Genomic DNA, 19,187 nt, shown 5'->3' on the forward strand with positions numbered 1-19,187 from the left:
GTGGGTCTACCTATATGAGCAGTCTGCAAATGTACTGTGAGCATTTTTCCTGACTGCACAGTCCTAGGGTCTGTTTCTCTGGCCTTTCAGAAGATTCTGTAAATCATCTGACACTTCTTAATAAATTCATCTATTTCATCTGTAGAGTGGAGTCTGATATTTACTGCTAAGAAGTTTAATGATACACTTCTTCTGAATCCTTCTGGTGTAATGGCACATAAGAAAATGATTAATTATACAAACTGGAATAAACCTTGGGATGCTTGTAGCTGGAGGCAACTAGCTCTATAGTTATTAATTATCCTTGGTCATGCCTGGCCATTCTGAGATCACTATTTCAAGAACATATTATCTGTCATAAATCATAGATAACCTTGTGCCAAAATGCACTAGGTTAGGAACTTGTGTACTAGATAATGCCAAATTACTTTCAATTTACACGCCTTCCAGTAAGTAGTGCATGAGAACTCTTGCTGATCGTTTCTCTACAACATTTGATATCAGTGGACTTAAAAAAACTTGTTCCAATCTTTAAATTTATATCCTATTATTCTTTTTTTTTTTAATTTTTTTTAACGTTTATTTACTTTTGAGACAGAGAGAGACAGAGCATGAATGGTGGAAGGGCAGGGAAAGAGGGAGACACAGAATCGGAAGCAGGCTCCAGGCTCTGAGCCATCAGCCCAGAGCCTGACGCGGGGCTCGAACTCACGGACAGCGAGATCGTGACCCGGGTGAAGTCGGACGCTTAACCGACTGAGCCACCCAGGCGCCCCTATATCCTATTATTCTTAAATGTACTCTTCTGTTACTAGTGACAATCTTCTAATTTGGATTTCCTCATTTGTGAATTATTGGCTTCATATTATTGTGCAGAAAAGTGTTTACCTTAAATGTTAATAAAACTGAGGTAGTTCAAAGTATTAAGTATTGTAGTATTGTATTGTAGTAATAACCATTAAAAAAGTGATGGTACAGGGGCACCTGTGTGGCTCAGGTTAAGCATCGGACTCTTGATTTTGACTCACATCATGAACAATATCACAGTTCCTAAGATCAAGCTCTATGTTGGGCTCTACGCTGACAGCACAAGACCTGCTTGGGATTCTCTCTCTCCCTTTCTATGTGTGCCTTCCCCTCTCACACACGAGTGTTTTCTCTCTCTCTCAAAATAAACAGAATTTTAAAAAATTTTTTTATTTTTTTTTTAATATTTATTCATTTTTGAGAGAGAGACACAGAGTGTGAGTGGGGGAGGAGGAGAGAGAGGGAGACACAGAATCTCAGCAAGCTCCAGGCTCTGAGCTGTCAGCACAGAGCCCGATGTGGGACTCACATTCACGAACTACAAGATCATGATCTGAGCCGAAGTCAGTCACTTGGCTGACTGAGCCACCCAGGCATCCCTAAAAAATTTTTTTTAAATCATAGGTACAGGTTTCCAAAAGGCTTACATATTACTGGTCCCCTAAAAGGTGAAGGCATTAGATAGGTTATGAGCCACAAATTCTTATGGCAACTTGGGTATCCTCCACACAGAACTTATCTGAACAGAAGATTGCTAGATCGCGATTCTGTTTTAGTTTAAGTCCAGTTCTTTAAAATTAATAGTTGTTGTTTTAGTTAATCACATGACATGATAACATTAACATCAATAAAATATGCTTTCCAGGGTCCCTGGGGGGCTCAAGTCGGTTAAGTGTCTGACTTTGGCTCAGGTCATGATCTCATGGTTAGTGAGTTCAAGCCCCACATCTGTGCTGACAGCTCAGAGCCTGGAGCCTGCTTCAGATTCTGTGTCTCCCTCTTTTTTTTCTGCTCCTCCCCTGCTCGCACTCTGTCTGCCCCCCTCTCTCTCTCTAAAATAAATATTAAAAAAAATTTTTTTAATAAGATATTCTTTCCAGAGGCACCTGATTGGCTCAGTTGGTGGACTGTGCAACACCTGATCTCAGGTTTATGAGTTCGAGTCCCACTGGGTAGGGAGAATGTTTAAAAATACAATCTTTAGGGGCACACGGGTGGCTCAATTAGTTAAGTGTCTGACTTCAGTTCAGGTCATGATCTCACAGTTAGTGGGTTTGAGTCCCGTATCGGGCTCTGTGCTGACAGCTCAGAGCCTAAAGCCTACTTTGGATTCTGTGTGTCCCTCTCTCTCTCTCTCTCTCTGCCCCTCCCTCACTCGCACTCTCTCAAAAATAAACAAACATTAAAAAAAGAAAAAGAACAAAAAAACTTAAAATAGGGGCACCCTGGGTGGATCAGTTGGTTGAGCATCCAACTCTCAATTTCAGCTCAGGTCATTATCCTGGGGTCAGGGAATCATGCCCCACATCTGGCTCTCCAATGAGCATGGAGCCTCCTTAAGATTATCTCTTTCTCTCCCTCTCTCTTTCTCTCTTTCACTCTCGAGTGCTCTCTCTCTCTAAAAAAAAATAAAAGAAATAAAAATTAAAAAATAAAATATTCTTTCCTCATGTTTCTAACAAATCAGGGAGAAATAAGAATAGGAGTCAAAACAACTGGTTTCTAATCTTGTGTTTGGGCTAAATTTCTCTTAGCTTTTGCTTCCTCATCAGTAAAATATCAATTCAGCACACTGGGTTTTATGTTTTAAGTATTTACTGCACCTTTTCTATGAAATACTCTGTAATACAAATGGTAATAGAGATAAAAGACATTTCCCAAAATTCAAAGAGCTTTAAGTGTCATTCTCCCAATGGACTCATTAGTAGTTAAATTGGGTAAGTAAGTCCTAAGAGAGGTAAGTAAAATGAAATGACATTTGAAAAGCCCAAGGGAATACAGTAAAATTTTACACAAGGTTTAACACTTAGGTTAGAATAAGTAGAATTAACTAGGAAAGGTGGGAAGGGACAGCAGAGTGGAACCAAAGAGCAAGATACTGCCAGAAATTCAAACGAGAACTGAATCCTAAAAATGGATGAAATGAGATACCCCAGTGCTTTGAGAAAAATACTCATTATTGCAAAAAAAAAAAAAAAAAAGCCAGAACAGCTGCCTACATTGATGGTAAAAAGGAATTAAGTTGATAAAAAATGTACCCACACAACCAAGTAGGTAGACATGCAAAATCTACACCCACACAATCAAATTTAGAAACTGTTTTTCCTCTTTTCTTGTCTGTGTTAACTTGTATCTTAAACTTCCACCTACCCCCAAAAGAGACAGCAAGACCTAAAAACCACAAAAAGTGCACACCTATTTTAAATATGCGTATCAGGGGCACCTGGGTGGCTCAGTCGGTGAAGTGTCCAACTTCAGCTCAGGTCATGATCTCATGGTTTCGAGTTCGAGCCCAGAGCCCAGAGCCTGGAGCCTGCTTTGGATTCTGTGTCTCCCACTCCCTCTGCCCCTTCCCCACTCGTGCTTTGTCTCTCTCAAAAATAAACATTAAAAATAAATAAATAAATAATAAACGTATCGATTTTTAGTCATAAAAGTAGAGAAGTCAATGGCACAGAGACAATGTTCAAAGTAATTCCCAATTTAGCTTATCTATACTATCCTGAAATGTTTGTCCTGCAAGAAAATCCTTCCCCAATTAACACATACATAAGACCTATAGACTTAGTTGGTTTCCTATAAGATTACATTGCATAACATAACTAAATAATTCACAGAAAGCATATCTCAAAAAAAGCATAAAATTCTTTCCACATATGACATTTTAAACTAAATTATACTCCTAAATGTTTTTGCTTTTTCACCAGATTAGGAGCTACTTCTTAAAAATGGTATTATCACACCATTACAAAAAAAGACTCATAAAGACAGAATTGAAAAAAAAAAAGCTACACTTTAGGTTCAAAGGCAGTCACCTAGGGTAAACTGTAGTTTAAAAAGAAAAAAAAAGCCTGCTCCAGCTAAACCAACTAAAATATAAAGTACCCACAAAAACACACTCAAGAGGAATTAACTCCTACATAACTAAACAACACAGAAAAGAAAAGCAGATATATAGGGAAGCCTGGGGAGCTCAGTTGGTTAACCATTCAACTCTTGATTTCAGCGAAGTCATGATCTCATGGTTCCTGAGTTCAAGTTCCACATCAGGCTCCAAACCATCAGCTGCTTGCGATTTGCTCTCTCCCTCTCTCTGTCCTCCCCTGCCCCACACTTCCTCTCTGTCTCTCTCAAAACTAAACTTTAAAAAAGGCAGATATATATAAAAGAAAAACTCCAATTAACCATTAATTAACACTACACTAAGAATGTATTTTTAACTAAAATCAAAAGTCATAGAGCTCTAGAAAGACTGCCATAAAGGAATTTAACATTATAACTGGCAAAAATTAATATTGATATGATAAACAGGTTGCAACAACATGGATGGAGCTAGAGTATAATGCTAAGCAAAGTAAGTCAGTCAGAGAATAACAAATACCATATATTTTCACTCATATGTGGAATTTAAGAAACAAAACAATTGAGCAAAGGGAAAAAGAGAGAGAGAAAGAGAATTTAAGCAGACTCTTAAGTATAAAGAACTGGTCACCAGAGAGGAGGGGGATGGAGGGGGTGAATTAAATAGGTGATAGCGATTAAGGTGTGTACTTGTACAATGCATTGGATGATGTATGGCATTGAAGAATCACTAAATTGGACACTTGGGGGCACCTGGGTGGCTCAGTCAGTTAAGTGTCTGATTTTGAATTTGGTTCAGGTCATTACCTAACAGTTCGTGGGTTCAAGCCCCATGTCGGACTTGACACTGATAGCACAGAGTCGGCTTGGGATCCTCTCTCTCTCTCTCAAAATAAACTTTAAAAAAGTTTAAATAAATAAATAAAAGTTGTACACTTGAAACTAATATAACAAAGGATGTTAATTGGAAATAAAAACTTTTTTTAAATTGGAGAAAAAAGATAAATCTCTGGGGCAGAGGAATTCCACATAATTTATCCACATACTCCACCCTCAAAAAGCAGAATATGGGGCGCCTGGATGGCTCAGGAGATTAAGCATCCAATTCTTGATTTCAGCTCAGGTTATGATCTCATGGTTCCTGAGCTTGAACCCAGCATCTGCCCCTGCACTGAAAGAATGGAGCCTGCTTGGAATGCTCTGCCCCTCCCCCTACTTGCCTTCTTTCTCTAGCTCTCTCAAAATAAATAAACTTTAAAAAAAAAAAAAAAGGAAGTGGAACATCATTCCCCACTCATTAAATATGGGCTTCCCAGTGACTTCCTTCCAAAGGTCGGTCAATGGAAAGGTCAATGATAAATCATGTTGATAAAATGTACCCTTGATATGATGGGATGAGAATGGCACTTCACCTCTGTGATCTTCCTCTTATGAACATATAACCTCAGTCTAACCATGAAAAAAATTCAGATGAATCTCAATGGAAGGACATGCTCCAAAATATTTGACCAGTACTCCTCAAAATTGTCAAGGACATTAAAAACAAAGAAAATCTGAATAATGTCCCAGCCAAGATTCTGAGATGACATGAGGACTAAAAGAGATTTCCTAGATGGAATCCTGGACCAAAAATGTAAGGAAATCCATATGAAGTATGGACCTCGGTTAATACTAATATATCAATACCATTTCACTAACTGTAACAAATGCACTATACTAATGTTAAATGTTAATAATAAGGAAAACTGAATGAACAGTATATGGAAACTTCTATGTTCCTAATTTTTCTACAAATATAAAACTTACCTAAAATTTTAAAAATATTAAATTGACATAAAACTGACTTAGCAGAATGAATGAGAAATGCTTCTACAAAAAGTACTTTTAAAGGTCAAAAACTGATGATAATTTCAGTTTGACAAAAATTAAATCAATTTGGATGTAGTGAAGATAGTATAGGAGAGACAAAAAATATAGTTCTGTGGAAAACAAAACTAAAACTCTTATTTCAGCAACAAAACTAACACCAAAAACGGTAACACCTTCTCAGGCTTAATATGTCTTCCACAACTTCAAAGCAAGCTCAAAAGTCTTTTCACGTTTTTCAAGTTTTCAGCTCAGAAAGATTTTTTAAGTCCTTTTGTTATAACAAGTAATGAAGGGCCCCTGGATGGATCAGTTGGTTGAGCATCCACTCTTGATTTTGGCTCAGGTCATGCTCTCAGGGCCCTGAGATCAAGCCGGCATCAGGCTGCATGCTCAGCATAGCATGAAGCCTGCTTAAGATTCTTTCTCCCTCTCCCTCTCCTCTGTTCATACGCACATTTTCTCTCAAAAAATAAATAAATTCTTAAATAATGAAACTCCACAGTTATTAGAAAAGCAAAGAAATATGGCATTATTTAATTGAAACTTAAATTATTTGAATCATCAATTTTTAGAAAGGGACCTTAAAAGGACCTGGAGTTGGCATCATCACTCAGTTACTACAAATACTTAGCCAGCGGAAGTTATTCTGAAATTCTAAGTCTTAAGAAGCAAAGGATGAGGAATCAGGGATATCTGCCAAAATAAAATCGAGAAAAAAAATCCAAAATAGAGCTCTATCTCACACCTTATGAATTGTACCATATAGACTACAGATTTAATGGTTTAAAAAAAAATAAAACTAAGAATACACTTGAGGGGTGCCTGGGTGGCTCAGTCGGTTACATGTCCCACCCTTGATTTCAACTCAAGTCATGATTTCACAGTCTGTGGGATGGAGGCCCAAATCAGTCTCTGTGGGGACAGTGCAGAGACTACTTGGGATGTCCTCTCTCCCCGTCTGCCCCTTCCCCACTCTCTCTCTCTCGCACTTGCGCTCTCTCTCAAATAAACTTTAAAAATGTTTTTAACTAGTAAAAAAAAAAAAAAATCTAATATCAGCTTCTATCATTTAGAAATTGAGCATCACTATACAAATATGCTGATTTCAGTCTACTGAACAATGACAATTTCTGAAAACAATGGGTCAACCTTCCCATGTGACAACAATCTACAGATGGGACTGCCCCTTTAGAAGAGGCACCTGTGGGGCATCTGGGTGACTCAGTCAGTTGAAGCATCTGACTTCCGCTCAGGTCATGATCTCACAGTTCGTGAGTTCGAGCCCCGTGTTGGGCTGTGCTGACAGCTGAGAGCCTGGAGCCTGCTTCAGAGTCTGTGTCTCCCTCTCTCTGGCCGACCCCGCACCACCACCCCCCCCCCCCCCCCCAGCTCACACTCTGTCTCTCTCTCACAAATAAATATTAAAAAATTATTAAAAAAAAAAATAGAAGAGGCACCTGTGCTCTAGACTGCCACAGTCCAACCTCATCCACAAAATGAGGCTTCTTTCATTTGGGTAACCTGCTTAGTTTCCAGGAACATTTGACTCTGAACCCCCAACACTGAGAAGAAAACGTTAGATTTGACTACAATGCATGTTAGGGAAGGAAAAAACAAACTCAAATCTTAACCAGCCAGGAATTAATAGGCAAACAAACCAAAGCAAAAAGACCAGCAGGTAGCACTGAATATACTTACCTCTAGCACTAAGACTAAAACAAAGGTAAGGTTGACAGGTATTTATACATTGTCAGAGTACATAACTAACAACAATAAAAAAAAAAAAATCCAAGTAGAAGGAAGAAAAAAGATACAAGATAAATTAACTGACAGAGATTAAGAATATTAAATATAATAGCAGAAATGAAAACTGACAACAGGGATGGCCTGGGTAGCTTAGTTAGTTAAGCAGACTTTGGCTCAGGTCATGATCTCACAGTTCATGGGTTTGAGCCCTGCAACTCTGCTGTCAGCATATACCCCACTTCAGATCCTCTGTCCCCCTCTCTCTCTTTGCCCCTCCCCTGCTTGCATTCTCTGCCTCTCTCAAAATCAGTAAATAAACTTTAAAAAAATATATGAAAGCTGACATAAATTATAATAAATGTTATTTACCAGTAAGACTATGATTTGACTGTAACTGTCGATTAAAAATCCATTGTACCTAGTCCTTATCACTTGGATTGAGATTTGCACACCTTAAGATCACACTGTCACAAGGAGTCTCATATTAAAGCAGAAGTTTTTCAAGTATTATGAGCTAATTTACAAATTGAATGATCATTTCATAAATCATTTTGTTACCATATAATGCTTAGACTCTCATATAAATGATGTGCCATATAATGTAAATCAACTAGATGCTCCTTTGAAAGGAAAACTAATAGTCAAAAACTGAATAAACTACTCCAAGAAGCACACCTAAAATCAGATATACAACAAGCTAAAAAATTGAGGCATGGCTTACAATCTTTCATTTACAGGGTAAATGGAAAGTCAGAGTTACTATGATGGTAATAAATACACAGTAGTCCCTCCTAATCCACAGGGGATGCATTCAAAGACCCCCAGTGGATGCCTGAAACCACGGATAGTACTAAACCCTACCGACACATACATACACAATGTTTTTTCCTATACATACATATCTATGATAAAGTTTAATTTATAAATTAGTGACAGTAAGAGAAAACAACAATAAAATAGAACAATTATAACAATAAACTCGAATAAAAGTTATGTGAATGTGGTCTTTCTCAAAATACACTGTGCTCAACATTCTTCTTGTGATGATGTTTGATGATAAATTGTGATGAAGTGAGGTGAATAAGGTAGGTGCTGTACCACAACATTAGGTTACTAATGACCTTCTGACGGTACATCAGAAGGAGGATCATCTGCTTCTAATAAGTGAAACCATGGAAAGAGAGACTGCACATAAGAGGGGCGAGAGGGATTACTGTAGTAGATTTCATTCTTAAAATACAGGATTAAAAGGCGCCTGGGTGGCTCAGTTGGTTGAGCATCTGACTTCGGCTCAGGTCATGATCTCATGGTTCATGAGTTCGAGCCCCACGTCGGGCTCTGTGTGGACAGCTCGGAGCCTGGAGCCTGCTTCGGATTCTGTGTCTCCCTCTCTCTCTCTCTGCCCCTCCCCAGCTTGCACTCTGTCTCTCCCTCTCTCAAAAATAAATAAACATTAAAAAAAAATTTTTTTTAATACAGGACTAAGCAACATAATAAAAGCCAAAGTCAATTTATTAAAATAAAATATAACAGTAAAATTTTTAAAGTCCCAAGCAGTACATAAAATACACAAAATATGTTTACAACCAGACAATGAGAAAGTATTCTATTTACACACTTAAACATATTACTAAGTATACAAGTAGAACCCTGCCCTCAAAAGAAAACACACATAAGCAAAAACAACTAAAATTTACAAATGAGAATGAGGGAAGAAAATATGGAGTTATAAGACAGAGAAAAGAAAACACTTTCTTACTATGATACATTTTTTACATGCATAAGATATTATATGCTTCACAGACAGTATCTTCAGAGTTGGAAAGATTTTTGTTAGGATAAAAAGCATACTGACATGTTCTTAAGAGTAAGAATCAGAGAAAAACACAAGCTGAGAGAGGCACTAAAAGAAATGAAATTAAGGATGGGGGGAGAGGAGTAAAAACAGGGAAAAGGGGGAAGAAGAAAAGGGAAAGAGAGAGAAAGGAGAGAACAAATTGAAAATTGGCTTGTATATTTTTTTAGACAATATTACCTTCTTGAAGACCAGGATGTATCACCTGCTTGTGCCGCAAGGCCTTCAAATCTTCTATCAATTCCTTTTCCAACTGGGAAATTCTTGCTCTGCAACCTACTCAGAAAACAAACAATGACATAAGCTACTATGTATTAAAGAAAAACTAACATTTTATCTTTCATTTCTAGAGCCAAATCGGAAGTATCTCTCCTTTTATACTATTATATATACCTGGATCATTTGTGGTTGATGCCTGAAGACTACAGGGTTCTTCAGTTGTGCCATCAACTGCATGAATATCAAGAGCTTCCTATATTTAAAATAAGAAAAAAGTTCGTATCATTTCTAAAAGTTTAAAAGTAAACCAGGAATGTTTTTTGATACTTCTGGTATTTTCTAAATGTTCTATACTAACAGTGTTTAAATGATCAGAAGGAAAAAAAGAAGTCAAAAACTCTGAATATGCTCAGCTGACATAAAATGACGTTTATGCCAATTTACATACTGATTTCCTACAGTTTATATATATTGCATACTCAGCAATTAACAAGGAAAGAGGAAAAGACCAGCTAAAGAGAATTCAACATCTCTGTAAGCCAATTTTGAAATACCAGTCTCCTAAAAAGACCTAAAAGAAAAATAATCTAGTTGAAGAGTTGGGAGTAAAATAAAGAAACTATCCATGTGTGAGACAACAGTATTTATAAGACCACATTTAGTTCTCCGGGGGTACTCTGTTATTGATGAGTATCAGAGGATGGGGTATCCCAAAACATTTAGTCAACTTTTCATGTATTTATGCTTTTTAAAGTCCATGATAATGTAAATGCCACAAGGATCCAATGATTTTTTAAACTCCAGCTAAACACAGTATAAAAATTAAAAACTGAGATCTAAGTATACATAATTATTTAAGTCCATTCAAACAAAATATCTTAAGTGGTGCCTTGTAATAAAACCGAACATTTTGCAGATACTCCTCTCCGCACACATATACCCTCACATTAATAGCTGCATTTGAAAGAACTAGATTGAGTTATTTATCAACTAGTATATAATTCAAGAATCACTATTTGACCCTAGAAGGAAAGCTGAAAATGATCTTACCTTTGATTCAAAGGAAACAAAGAGAACACCATCAACATCTTCCAGATCAGGCTTCACATCTGGAAAGGTAATCCCAGGACCTATAGGAGTGGTCTTTGTAGAAGGTAAAGACTTTCCTGCGTTTTTAGGTGGTCTCCCTGCCTTAGAAAGTTTCAATTTTCGTGGCCTTCCTCTTTTTCCAGAGACATTTGAAGGGGTATTCTGATTAGCACTCACAACCTTGGTGACTGTTGAAATCTTAAGCATAGTTGTTCTCCTTCTGCCCAAGTCCTCTTTTCCGAAAAATGAGTCTCCAGCAAAATTCTTTGAACTGTCAGGTATTCTTTCTGTGGTAGTGCTGTCCGATATCTCAGGATATTTCCATTGAGGCTCTTTAAGTAAGGGATACTTCTGTACCACCCCAAGTTCTGGTGAATGTTTTCTAAGATCATTTTCTGATTCCTTGCCTAAGCAGAAGTCAGTCTCATTGGAATTTTCAACGTATGTAGGCAAATAGTCTAATTCTGTCAGTATAGAAGATTTATCTTTTCGAGATGTGGAAAGTATGTTATCAGGGAGCTCAGAAATCTTCACTGTGCTTTTAGTGACAGCACAGGGCTCCAGATAGACTACCGGCATCTTTCCAGCGTCTAACTTGAACATTTTAGCTTGAGCAACACCTGATGGGCTATTGGGTAGCCATTTAGAAGACGGATGGTCAGCTTCTAGGTTATCAACTTTATTGTGTCTCTTTAGCTGTTTCTCTAATATAGGATCATCATCACTGTTTGAGTATACATCTGTTTCTTCATCTGTCTCTTCTTGTTTTACAGTTACCCCTTCTGGGCACTCAGCAAGCTCATACTCATAATCATCTACAGGTTCCTCTTTAATAACAACATTGAAGTTTCCATCCGGGTCTAATGGTGAGGTTACATGGGAGCCGTCTTCAAAATTGTTGGCAACAAGACTGAAGAGACAGGGGAGGGAGGTTAAAAAGGGCAAAATTATCAGTAAGACTCAGGAGTAAAAAAGAAAGACTACTGGAAACCAAGCAACACATAAGATTTTATGAGCCATTCTTCAAAAAAAAAAAAAAAGTGTAACTTAACAAGATTCTCAAAAGCAGTTTACCACCATCACACTTTTACAATTTTCATCAATTTCTCATAAAAAATATATAAAAATGAGTACAGTATCACTAAATCAAAACTCAGATATAACACTTATTTTTCAAATACACTCAATTTTGAAAGTCAGCTGGCACTGACCCAAAATTAAATTCTAGAACTAATCGACACATCAATTAACCACTGACAATAAAGAGCAAACCAGTGTCCACTACAATTAAGAACTGCAATATGGGGGGGGGAGGGTGCCTGGGTGGCTCAGTCCGTTAAACGTCCAACTCTTGGTTTCGGCTCAGGTCATTATTTCACAGTTCGTGATTTCAAGCCCCATTAACATGAGTTTGAGCCACCAACTGGATGGGCCCTGTGCTCTCAGCACAGAGCCCACTCTGGATCCTCTGTCTCCCCACCTCTCTCTGCCCCTCCCCCGTTCACGGGTACCCTCTCAAAATTATACAAACACTGAAAAAAAAAAGAAAGAAATGTGGGGCAGCTGGATGGCTCAGTTGGTTAAGCATCCAACTTAGGCTCACGTCACGATCTCACATTTTGTGGGTTCAAGCCTCACATTGGGATCTGCACTGACACCTCAGAACCTAGAGCCTGCTTTGGACTCTGCGTCTCCCTCTGTCTCTGCCCCTCCCCCACTCATGCTCAGTCTCTCTCTCTCTCTCTCTCTCTCTCTCTCTCAAAACTAAAAATAAAATTAAAAATAAAAAAAGAATCGCAATATAGGGGGCACCTGGGGTGGCTCAGTCACTTTAAGAATCTGACTTCAGCAAAGGTCACAATCTCATGGTTCCTGAGTTCAAGCCTAGCATCAGGCTCTGTGCTGACAGTGAGGAGCCTGCCTGAGATTCTCTCCCCTCTCTCTGCCCTGACCCTACTTGTGCCCATGCACACACTCTCCCTCTCAAAATAAATAAACTTTAAAAAAAAAAAAAAAAAGGAATTGCGACATGGGGGCAACTGGGTGGCTCAGTCCCTTGATCGTCCAACTCCTGATTTCAGCTCATGTCATCATCTCAGGGATGTTAGATCAAGTCCCACATCAGGCTCCATGCTGGGTGTGCAGCCTGCTTAAGATTCCCTCACTCTCTCCCTCTCCCTCTGTTCCCCCCTACCCCTCCACTGGCACTGTCTCTCTTAAAAGGAAAAAAAAAAAAAAGAATTGCAATAAACAACAGGGAAGTACTTTCAAACTGCTTGATTTGTTTTGGGATAAAATTCATAAAACATAAAACATAACAGGGAGCATGGCTGGCTCAGCTGGTAGAGCATGTGACTCTTCATCTTGGGGTTGTAAGCTCAAGCCTCATGTTGGGTGTAGAGATTACTAAAAAATAAAATATTTAAAAAAAACATAAAACAGGGGCGCCTGGGTGGCTCAGTCAGTTGAGCGTCCGACTTCGGCTCAGGTCATGATCTTGGTTCGAGTCCTGCGTCAGGCTCTGTGCTAACAGCTCAGAGCCTTGAGCCTCCTTCGGATTCTGTGTCTCCCTCTCTCTCTCTGCCCCTCCCTGGCTCATCCTCTGTCTCTCTTTCTCTCTCTGTCAAAAATAAATAAATGTTTAAAATTTAAAAAAACAAAACAAAACATAACATTTTAACCATTTAATAATGTACAAGCCAGCAGTATTTTTTAGTATATTCACAAGGTTGTTGCCAGGTTATTTTCAACTTTGAAACGGAAAAACTCACTTTCAATGTAATGAATCAACCATTAACTCTTCCTAAATAAAAGGTTAGGGTAGCTGAAGTCAAGTACATATGACCCAGGTAAATTCAGTGTTTATAATTCATCACCAAAAAAAAAAAAATCATCTTTTTACTTTCCCCCTCCTATATGCAATGAAAGCATATAAATTGTACCAATGTATCTTGAGGACATGTTAATACTACTCACTAATCCAATTAGAGTCACTTATCTTGGTAAAATTTTTCATTTATCTCAAATACACAAAAGCAACCATAACAACAATGTACAGTTATTCATTTCTTGCACAACTTAAGATCTTGTTTGACCTTACTCAAAAATCCTTCAGTGGAAGACTTCCACTTCCAGTGAGAATGCAGAAGATTACAAAGATAATCACTTGTGTCTTAACAATTAGAAAACACCAGATAAATTTTTTAAAAAAATCTTTTTCTTCTTCTTCAAAGGCAATGAAGACCTACAGTCACAAATGCAAATAAACTGAATTCTAGACAGGGACCAGCCTTCTCTAGGAGACCCGCAGATTACTACTGCTTTCAACCCTGAGTACCATTTACACTGCCTGAAGCAAAAGTGAAGGAAGAAAAAAAGCAGTCATACACAAAGGATCTTTAGTCTGACACAGAGAAACTAGTCAAACTTTCAATGCCTGAGAATGGGCAGACTAGAATCTAGAGAAACCCAAACAGAAAACTAGTCCTTACTCCTACCAATTACCACCCCCCCACCCCCACCCCCGCCCCCAGAATAACAAGTGGTGATGCAGAAGCTGGCCTGAAAACTGAGAACCTACAGTCTCCCAGCACTTAGATTCCAAGTTCCTATCACAGAGGAGCACAATCCTTTCCTTAACACATCTGAATCCATGAATGAGCTGAAATTTATTAAGCAAATCACCTAAGGGGGCCTGGATGGTACAGTGGGCTAAGCATCTGACTCTTGATTTTGACTCAGGTCATGATCTTGTGGTTTGTGGGTTTGAGCCCCCACATCGGGCTCTGCGCTAACAGCTCAGGGCCTGGAGCCTGCTCCAGATTCTGTGTCTCCCTCACTCTCACTAGCCCTCCTCCACTCGTGCTGTCTCAAAAATAAATAAACATTAAAAAAAAAAAAAAAAAGGATAACAAAAGGGGGGGGTCAAAAATCTGAGGGACAACATCAAATGACCTAACATACTAGTAATTGCACTTTTTAAGAGGCATTAAGAAAGGAAAGAATTTGGAGAGAAAAAAGAACAAAAATATTCCAAAAGTTGGGGCGCCTGGGTGGCTTGGTCGGTTAAGCGGCCGACTTCGGCTCAGGTCATGATCTCACGGTCTGTGAGTTCGAGCCCCGCGTCGGGCTCTGTGCTGACAGCTGGAGCCTGTTTCAGATTCTGTGTCTCCCTCTCTCTCTGCTCCTCCCCTGTTCATGCTCTCTGTCTCAAAAATAAATAAACGTTAAAAAAAAAAATTATTTTAAATAAAAAAAAAAATATTCCAAAAGTGAAAGTTTTAACCCACAGATCCAAGAAGCTCAGCCAATGCCAAGAAGAATAAATACAATGGCTTTCAGAAAGCCATACCTAGGCACGTAAAGAAGAGGCTGCCAAAAATTAAAGATCAAGAGAAAAACCTTACAAACATCAGAGGAAAAATGACACGTTATGGTAGAGAAACAACAGTAAGATGAGCTATTTACCAAAAACAATTTGTCAGAAAACAATAGACTGATACCCATCATAAAGTAATGAAAGAATCAACCTAATGTTCTGTATCCAACAAAAGAAGACTTCAAAGATAAAGACATTTTCTAACAGCTGAAACAAGTCAGACTGTACAAGAACTACTGCCTCCTAAGGTCAGAAACAAGATAAGGATGTTAGTTAGCTCTCGCAACTTAGACTCAATTGTGCTAAAGGCCTCTACCAGGGTGATCAGGAAAGAAACAGAAATAAAAAATATCCAGACTGAAAAGGAAAAAGTGAAATTCTCTATTCACAGATGACATTATCTTGTATGTAGAAAATACTAAGAAAACCGCTAAAACACTACTGGAACTAATAAATGAGTTTAGTAAAACTACAAGATCCAAAACTAATACACAGACAGACATTATTTCTACAAATGAGAAACAAATATCACAAATGCAAGAGAAAAAAATTCCATTTACATTTACAATAGAAGCAGCAAGGTTAAATTACTTAGAAATAAACTGAACCAAAAAGTATAAAACCTGTACAAAGAAAACTAAAAAAACACTTTTGGAAAAAATTAAAGACAACTTTAATAAAAAAAAAAAAAAATACCCTGTGTTTATGCACTATAAGACCTAATATTGGTACAACAGCAGTACTCCCTAAAGGCGATCCACAGATTCAACACAATTCCTACCAAAATCCTACCTGGAACTTGTATAAAAATCCAAAAGCTGATCTTACATTTGATATGAAAATGCAAGGATCTCAAAATAACCCCAAAAATCTTGACAAATATGAATGAAGTTCTCTAAAACTTGTATTTCCCAATTTCAAAACTATCAAAGCTATAATAAACATAACAGTGTGACGATACTGGCATAAGACTAAACACAGAGCTCAAATGAACTTAATTCAGAGTCTAGTAATGAACTGCACATTTATATTAAGTGATTTTCAACTGCCGAAGGTGCCAAAACAATTCAGTGGGTAAAGAATGGGCTTATGTTATTCATAGTAACTAAAAAGTAGGGGGCACCTGGGTGGCTCAGTTAAGCATGTGACTCTTGATCTCATAGTAATGATCTCACTGTTCGGGAGTTCAAGTCCCATGTTTAGCTCTACAAGGATAGCACAGAGCCTCTCCTTGGGATTTTCTCTCCCTCTCTCACTGCCCCTCCCCCACCATATCTCTTGAAATAAACTTAAAATTTTTTAATAAAAATAAAAAATTTTTTAAATTAACTAAAAAATAAAAATAAAATAAAAAGTGGAAATAGCCTTAATGTCTATGAACTGATCAGTGAATTAAGTAAAATGTGCCATACCCATACAAGATTATCATTCAGAGATAAAAGAAGTGAAGCACAGACACACACCAACATGGATGAACCTTCAAAATGTTATGCTAAATAAAAGACCACACATATTATATAATTCTACTTATATGAATGTCCAAAACAGACAAATCCATATAGACAAAATGGGGACAGTTGTGTGTGGATGGGGTGGGGTTGAGGAGGGGATGCAAAAAAAAAAAAAATGGGGTGTGATGACTAACAGAGGGCAAGGAGTTTTCTTTTTGGGGTGATGAAAATGTCCCAAAATATCTGGTCATGGCTGTACAATTCTACTGAGTATACTAAAACCACTAAACTGTACACTTTAAAAGGGTGAATTTTGGGGCACCCAGGTGGCTTGTAAGGTTAAGCGTCCAAGTTCAACTCTTGATTCTGACAGTCATGATCAAGCCCCACGTCAGGTTCCACGCTGAGAGTGGTGCCTGTTTGAAATATTCGCACACACGTGCGCATGCTCTCTCTCACTCTCTTCCCCCCCCCACCCTGCCCCTCTCCCCAGCTCAAGTTCTCTCTCTAATTAAAAAAATAAATAAATATAAGAGTGAATTTTATGGCAGTGAGTTAATCTCAATTTTTAGGAAGTTAAAAATATACACTAAAGGAAGTTCTTTGAATGGACAGGAAATGAACCAATGTGAAAATGGATCCAAGAATGAATGAAAAATAGATGTGAGTAAATATAAAACATTTGTTATTTAAATGACTACTGACTGTTTAAAGCAAATAAAGTAACAGTGTTTGAGGAATTTATAACATACATACAAAGACACAAATTATAACAACTATGCTTATAATTAGCTCTTCAAGTCCTGTTATAATTGAATTCCACTTTTAAAATAAGGACACACAGGGGCGCCTGGGTGGCGCAGTCGGTTAAGCGTCCGACTTCAGCCAGGTCACGATCTCGCGGTCCGTGACTTCGAGCCCTGCGTCAGGCTCTGGGCTGATGGCTCAGAGCCTGGAGCCTGTTTCCGATTCTGTGTCTCCCTCTCTCTCTGCCCCTCCCCCATTCATGCTCTGTCTCTCTCTGTCCCAAAAAAAATAAATAAATGTTGAAAAAAAAATTTTTTTAAATAAGGACACACACTATAATCTTTACAAACACTGCAATGCACTGAACTGTGTCCCTCTCAAATTCTTATGTTAAAGTCCTAACTCCCAATATGATTGTACATAGTCTTTAAGATGTAATTAAAGTTAAATGATGTCATAAAGATAGGGAAAGCTCTCTCCCCACACTACATTAGGACAAAGCTGGAAGGCAGCGGTGTAGAAGCCAGGATGAGAGCTTTCAAAAGAAATAGAACCCTGCCAAACCATTCTCTTGGTTCCAAACCATTCTCCAGAACTGCTGGAAAACTAATTTTCACTGTTTAAGCCACAGTTGATGCTATTTTGTTATGTCAACCTGAGGAGACTAATAAAACCATTTCTAAAAATGGAATTGTCAAGATGTAATACTTAAAAACTAGCCATATTAGTGATAAAAATAAATGTAAATGAACAAAATATCCTAAATAAAAGTCAAAAGATTTTAACAGTGAACAAAAAGTTCCAACTATAAGCTGTTTAAACACACACACACACACAATTTGAATATAAGGACAGACAGAGACAGATTCAAAGTGAAAGAAGGGAAAAGATAAGTCACGTCAACAAAATGAGAAAGCCAATGTGGCTCAATAACATCAAAGTAGGGGCGCCTGGGTGGCTCAGTCGGTTGAGCGTCTGACTTCGCTCAGGTCCCGATCTCACAGTCCGTGAGTTCGAGCCCCGCATCAGGCTCTGTGCTGACAGCTCAGAGCCTGGAACCTGCTTCAGATTCTGTGTCTCCCTCTCTCTCTGGCCCTCCCCCCGTTCATGCTCTGTCTCTCTCTGGCTCAAAAATAAATAAATGTTAAAAAAAAAAAATAACATCAAAGTAGACTTTAAAAATAATTATCATCAAAGATAAAGAGGAACCTTGTAAAAGTTTTATGGATTCAACTCATCCAAAAGACAAGAATCCTAAAGTATATATACCTTATCATATAGCTTCAAGACACTTGAAGCAAAAAATTTTTAGTACTAAAAAGAAAAAAAGACAAGTACATGACTTTGGTGAGAGATTTTAACACACCTTTCTCAGTAACCGATAGGACAAACAGACAATTAAGGAGAAAGAAGAAATGAACAATACTGTCATACTTACCTGAGAAAACTACCAAACATTACATAATACATAAATTTTCAAGCGTGCACTTAGTATTTTTTTAATGTTTTATTTTTGAAAGAGAGGGACAAAGAGAGCAAGCAAGCAGGGGAGTGGCAGAAAGAGGGAGACACAGAATCTGAAGCAGGCTCCAGGCTCTGAGCTGTCAGCACAGAGCCTGACGTGGACTAGAACTCATGAACCACAAAACCATGACCTCAGCCAAAGTCACTTAACCAACTTAGCCACCCAAGGGGCCCCAAGAGTGCACTTAGTATTAACCAAAACTAATCATATGCTAGACAATAAAGCAACGATATGATAAATTTGTATTTCAAAGGTTTTAAGTTACATGTTCTCTAACAAGAGACTCAAGCTATAAATCGATACTAAGTATCAATACAACGTATCAAAATTTGCAGAAGGTACCTAAACCAATGCTCAGAGGAAATTTTATACCTTTAAATAAAAGGTCTAAATCAATTATAATAGTCAGGGGTTGATAAA

The 19,187-nt window shown here is 38.0% G+C and overlaps 1 protein-coding gene across 24 annotated transcripts in view; it reads right to left on the reverse strand.

Moving 5' to 3' along the window:
* Positions 1-19,187, reverse strand: part of MGA (MAX dimerization protein MGA) — a 166,543-nt gene that overhangs the window by 58,881 nt on the left and 88,475 nt on the right. For all 24 annotated transcript variants that reach the window (XM_027066982.2, XM_027066981.2, XM_027066984.2 and 21 more), the window contains exons 3-5: positions 10,628-11,576; positions 9,752-9,830; positions 9,539-9,634 (exon numbers count right to left, since the gene is read on the reverse strand). In XM_027066982.2, coding sequence (XP_026922783.2) covers positions 9,539-9,634; positions 9,752-9,830; positions 10,628-11,576 — 1,124 coding nt within the window. The remainder of the gene's footprint in view (positions 1-9,538; positions 9,635-9,751; positions 9,831-10,627; positions 11,577-19,187) is intronic.

Source organism: Acinonyx jubatus, chromosome B3 (assembly GCF_027475565.1).
Source record: "Acinonyx jubatus isolate Ajub_Pintada_27869175 chromosome B3, VMU_Ajub_asm_v1.0, whole genome shotgun sequence".
Taxonomy (NCBI): Eukaryota; Metazoa; Chordata; class Mammalia; order Carnivora; family Felidae; genus Acinonyx; species Acinonyx jubatus.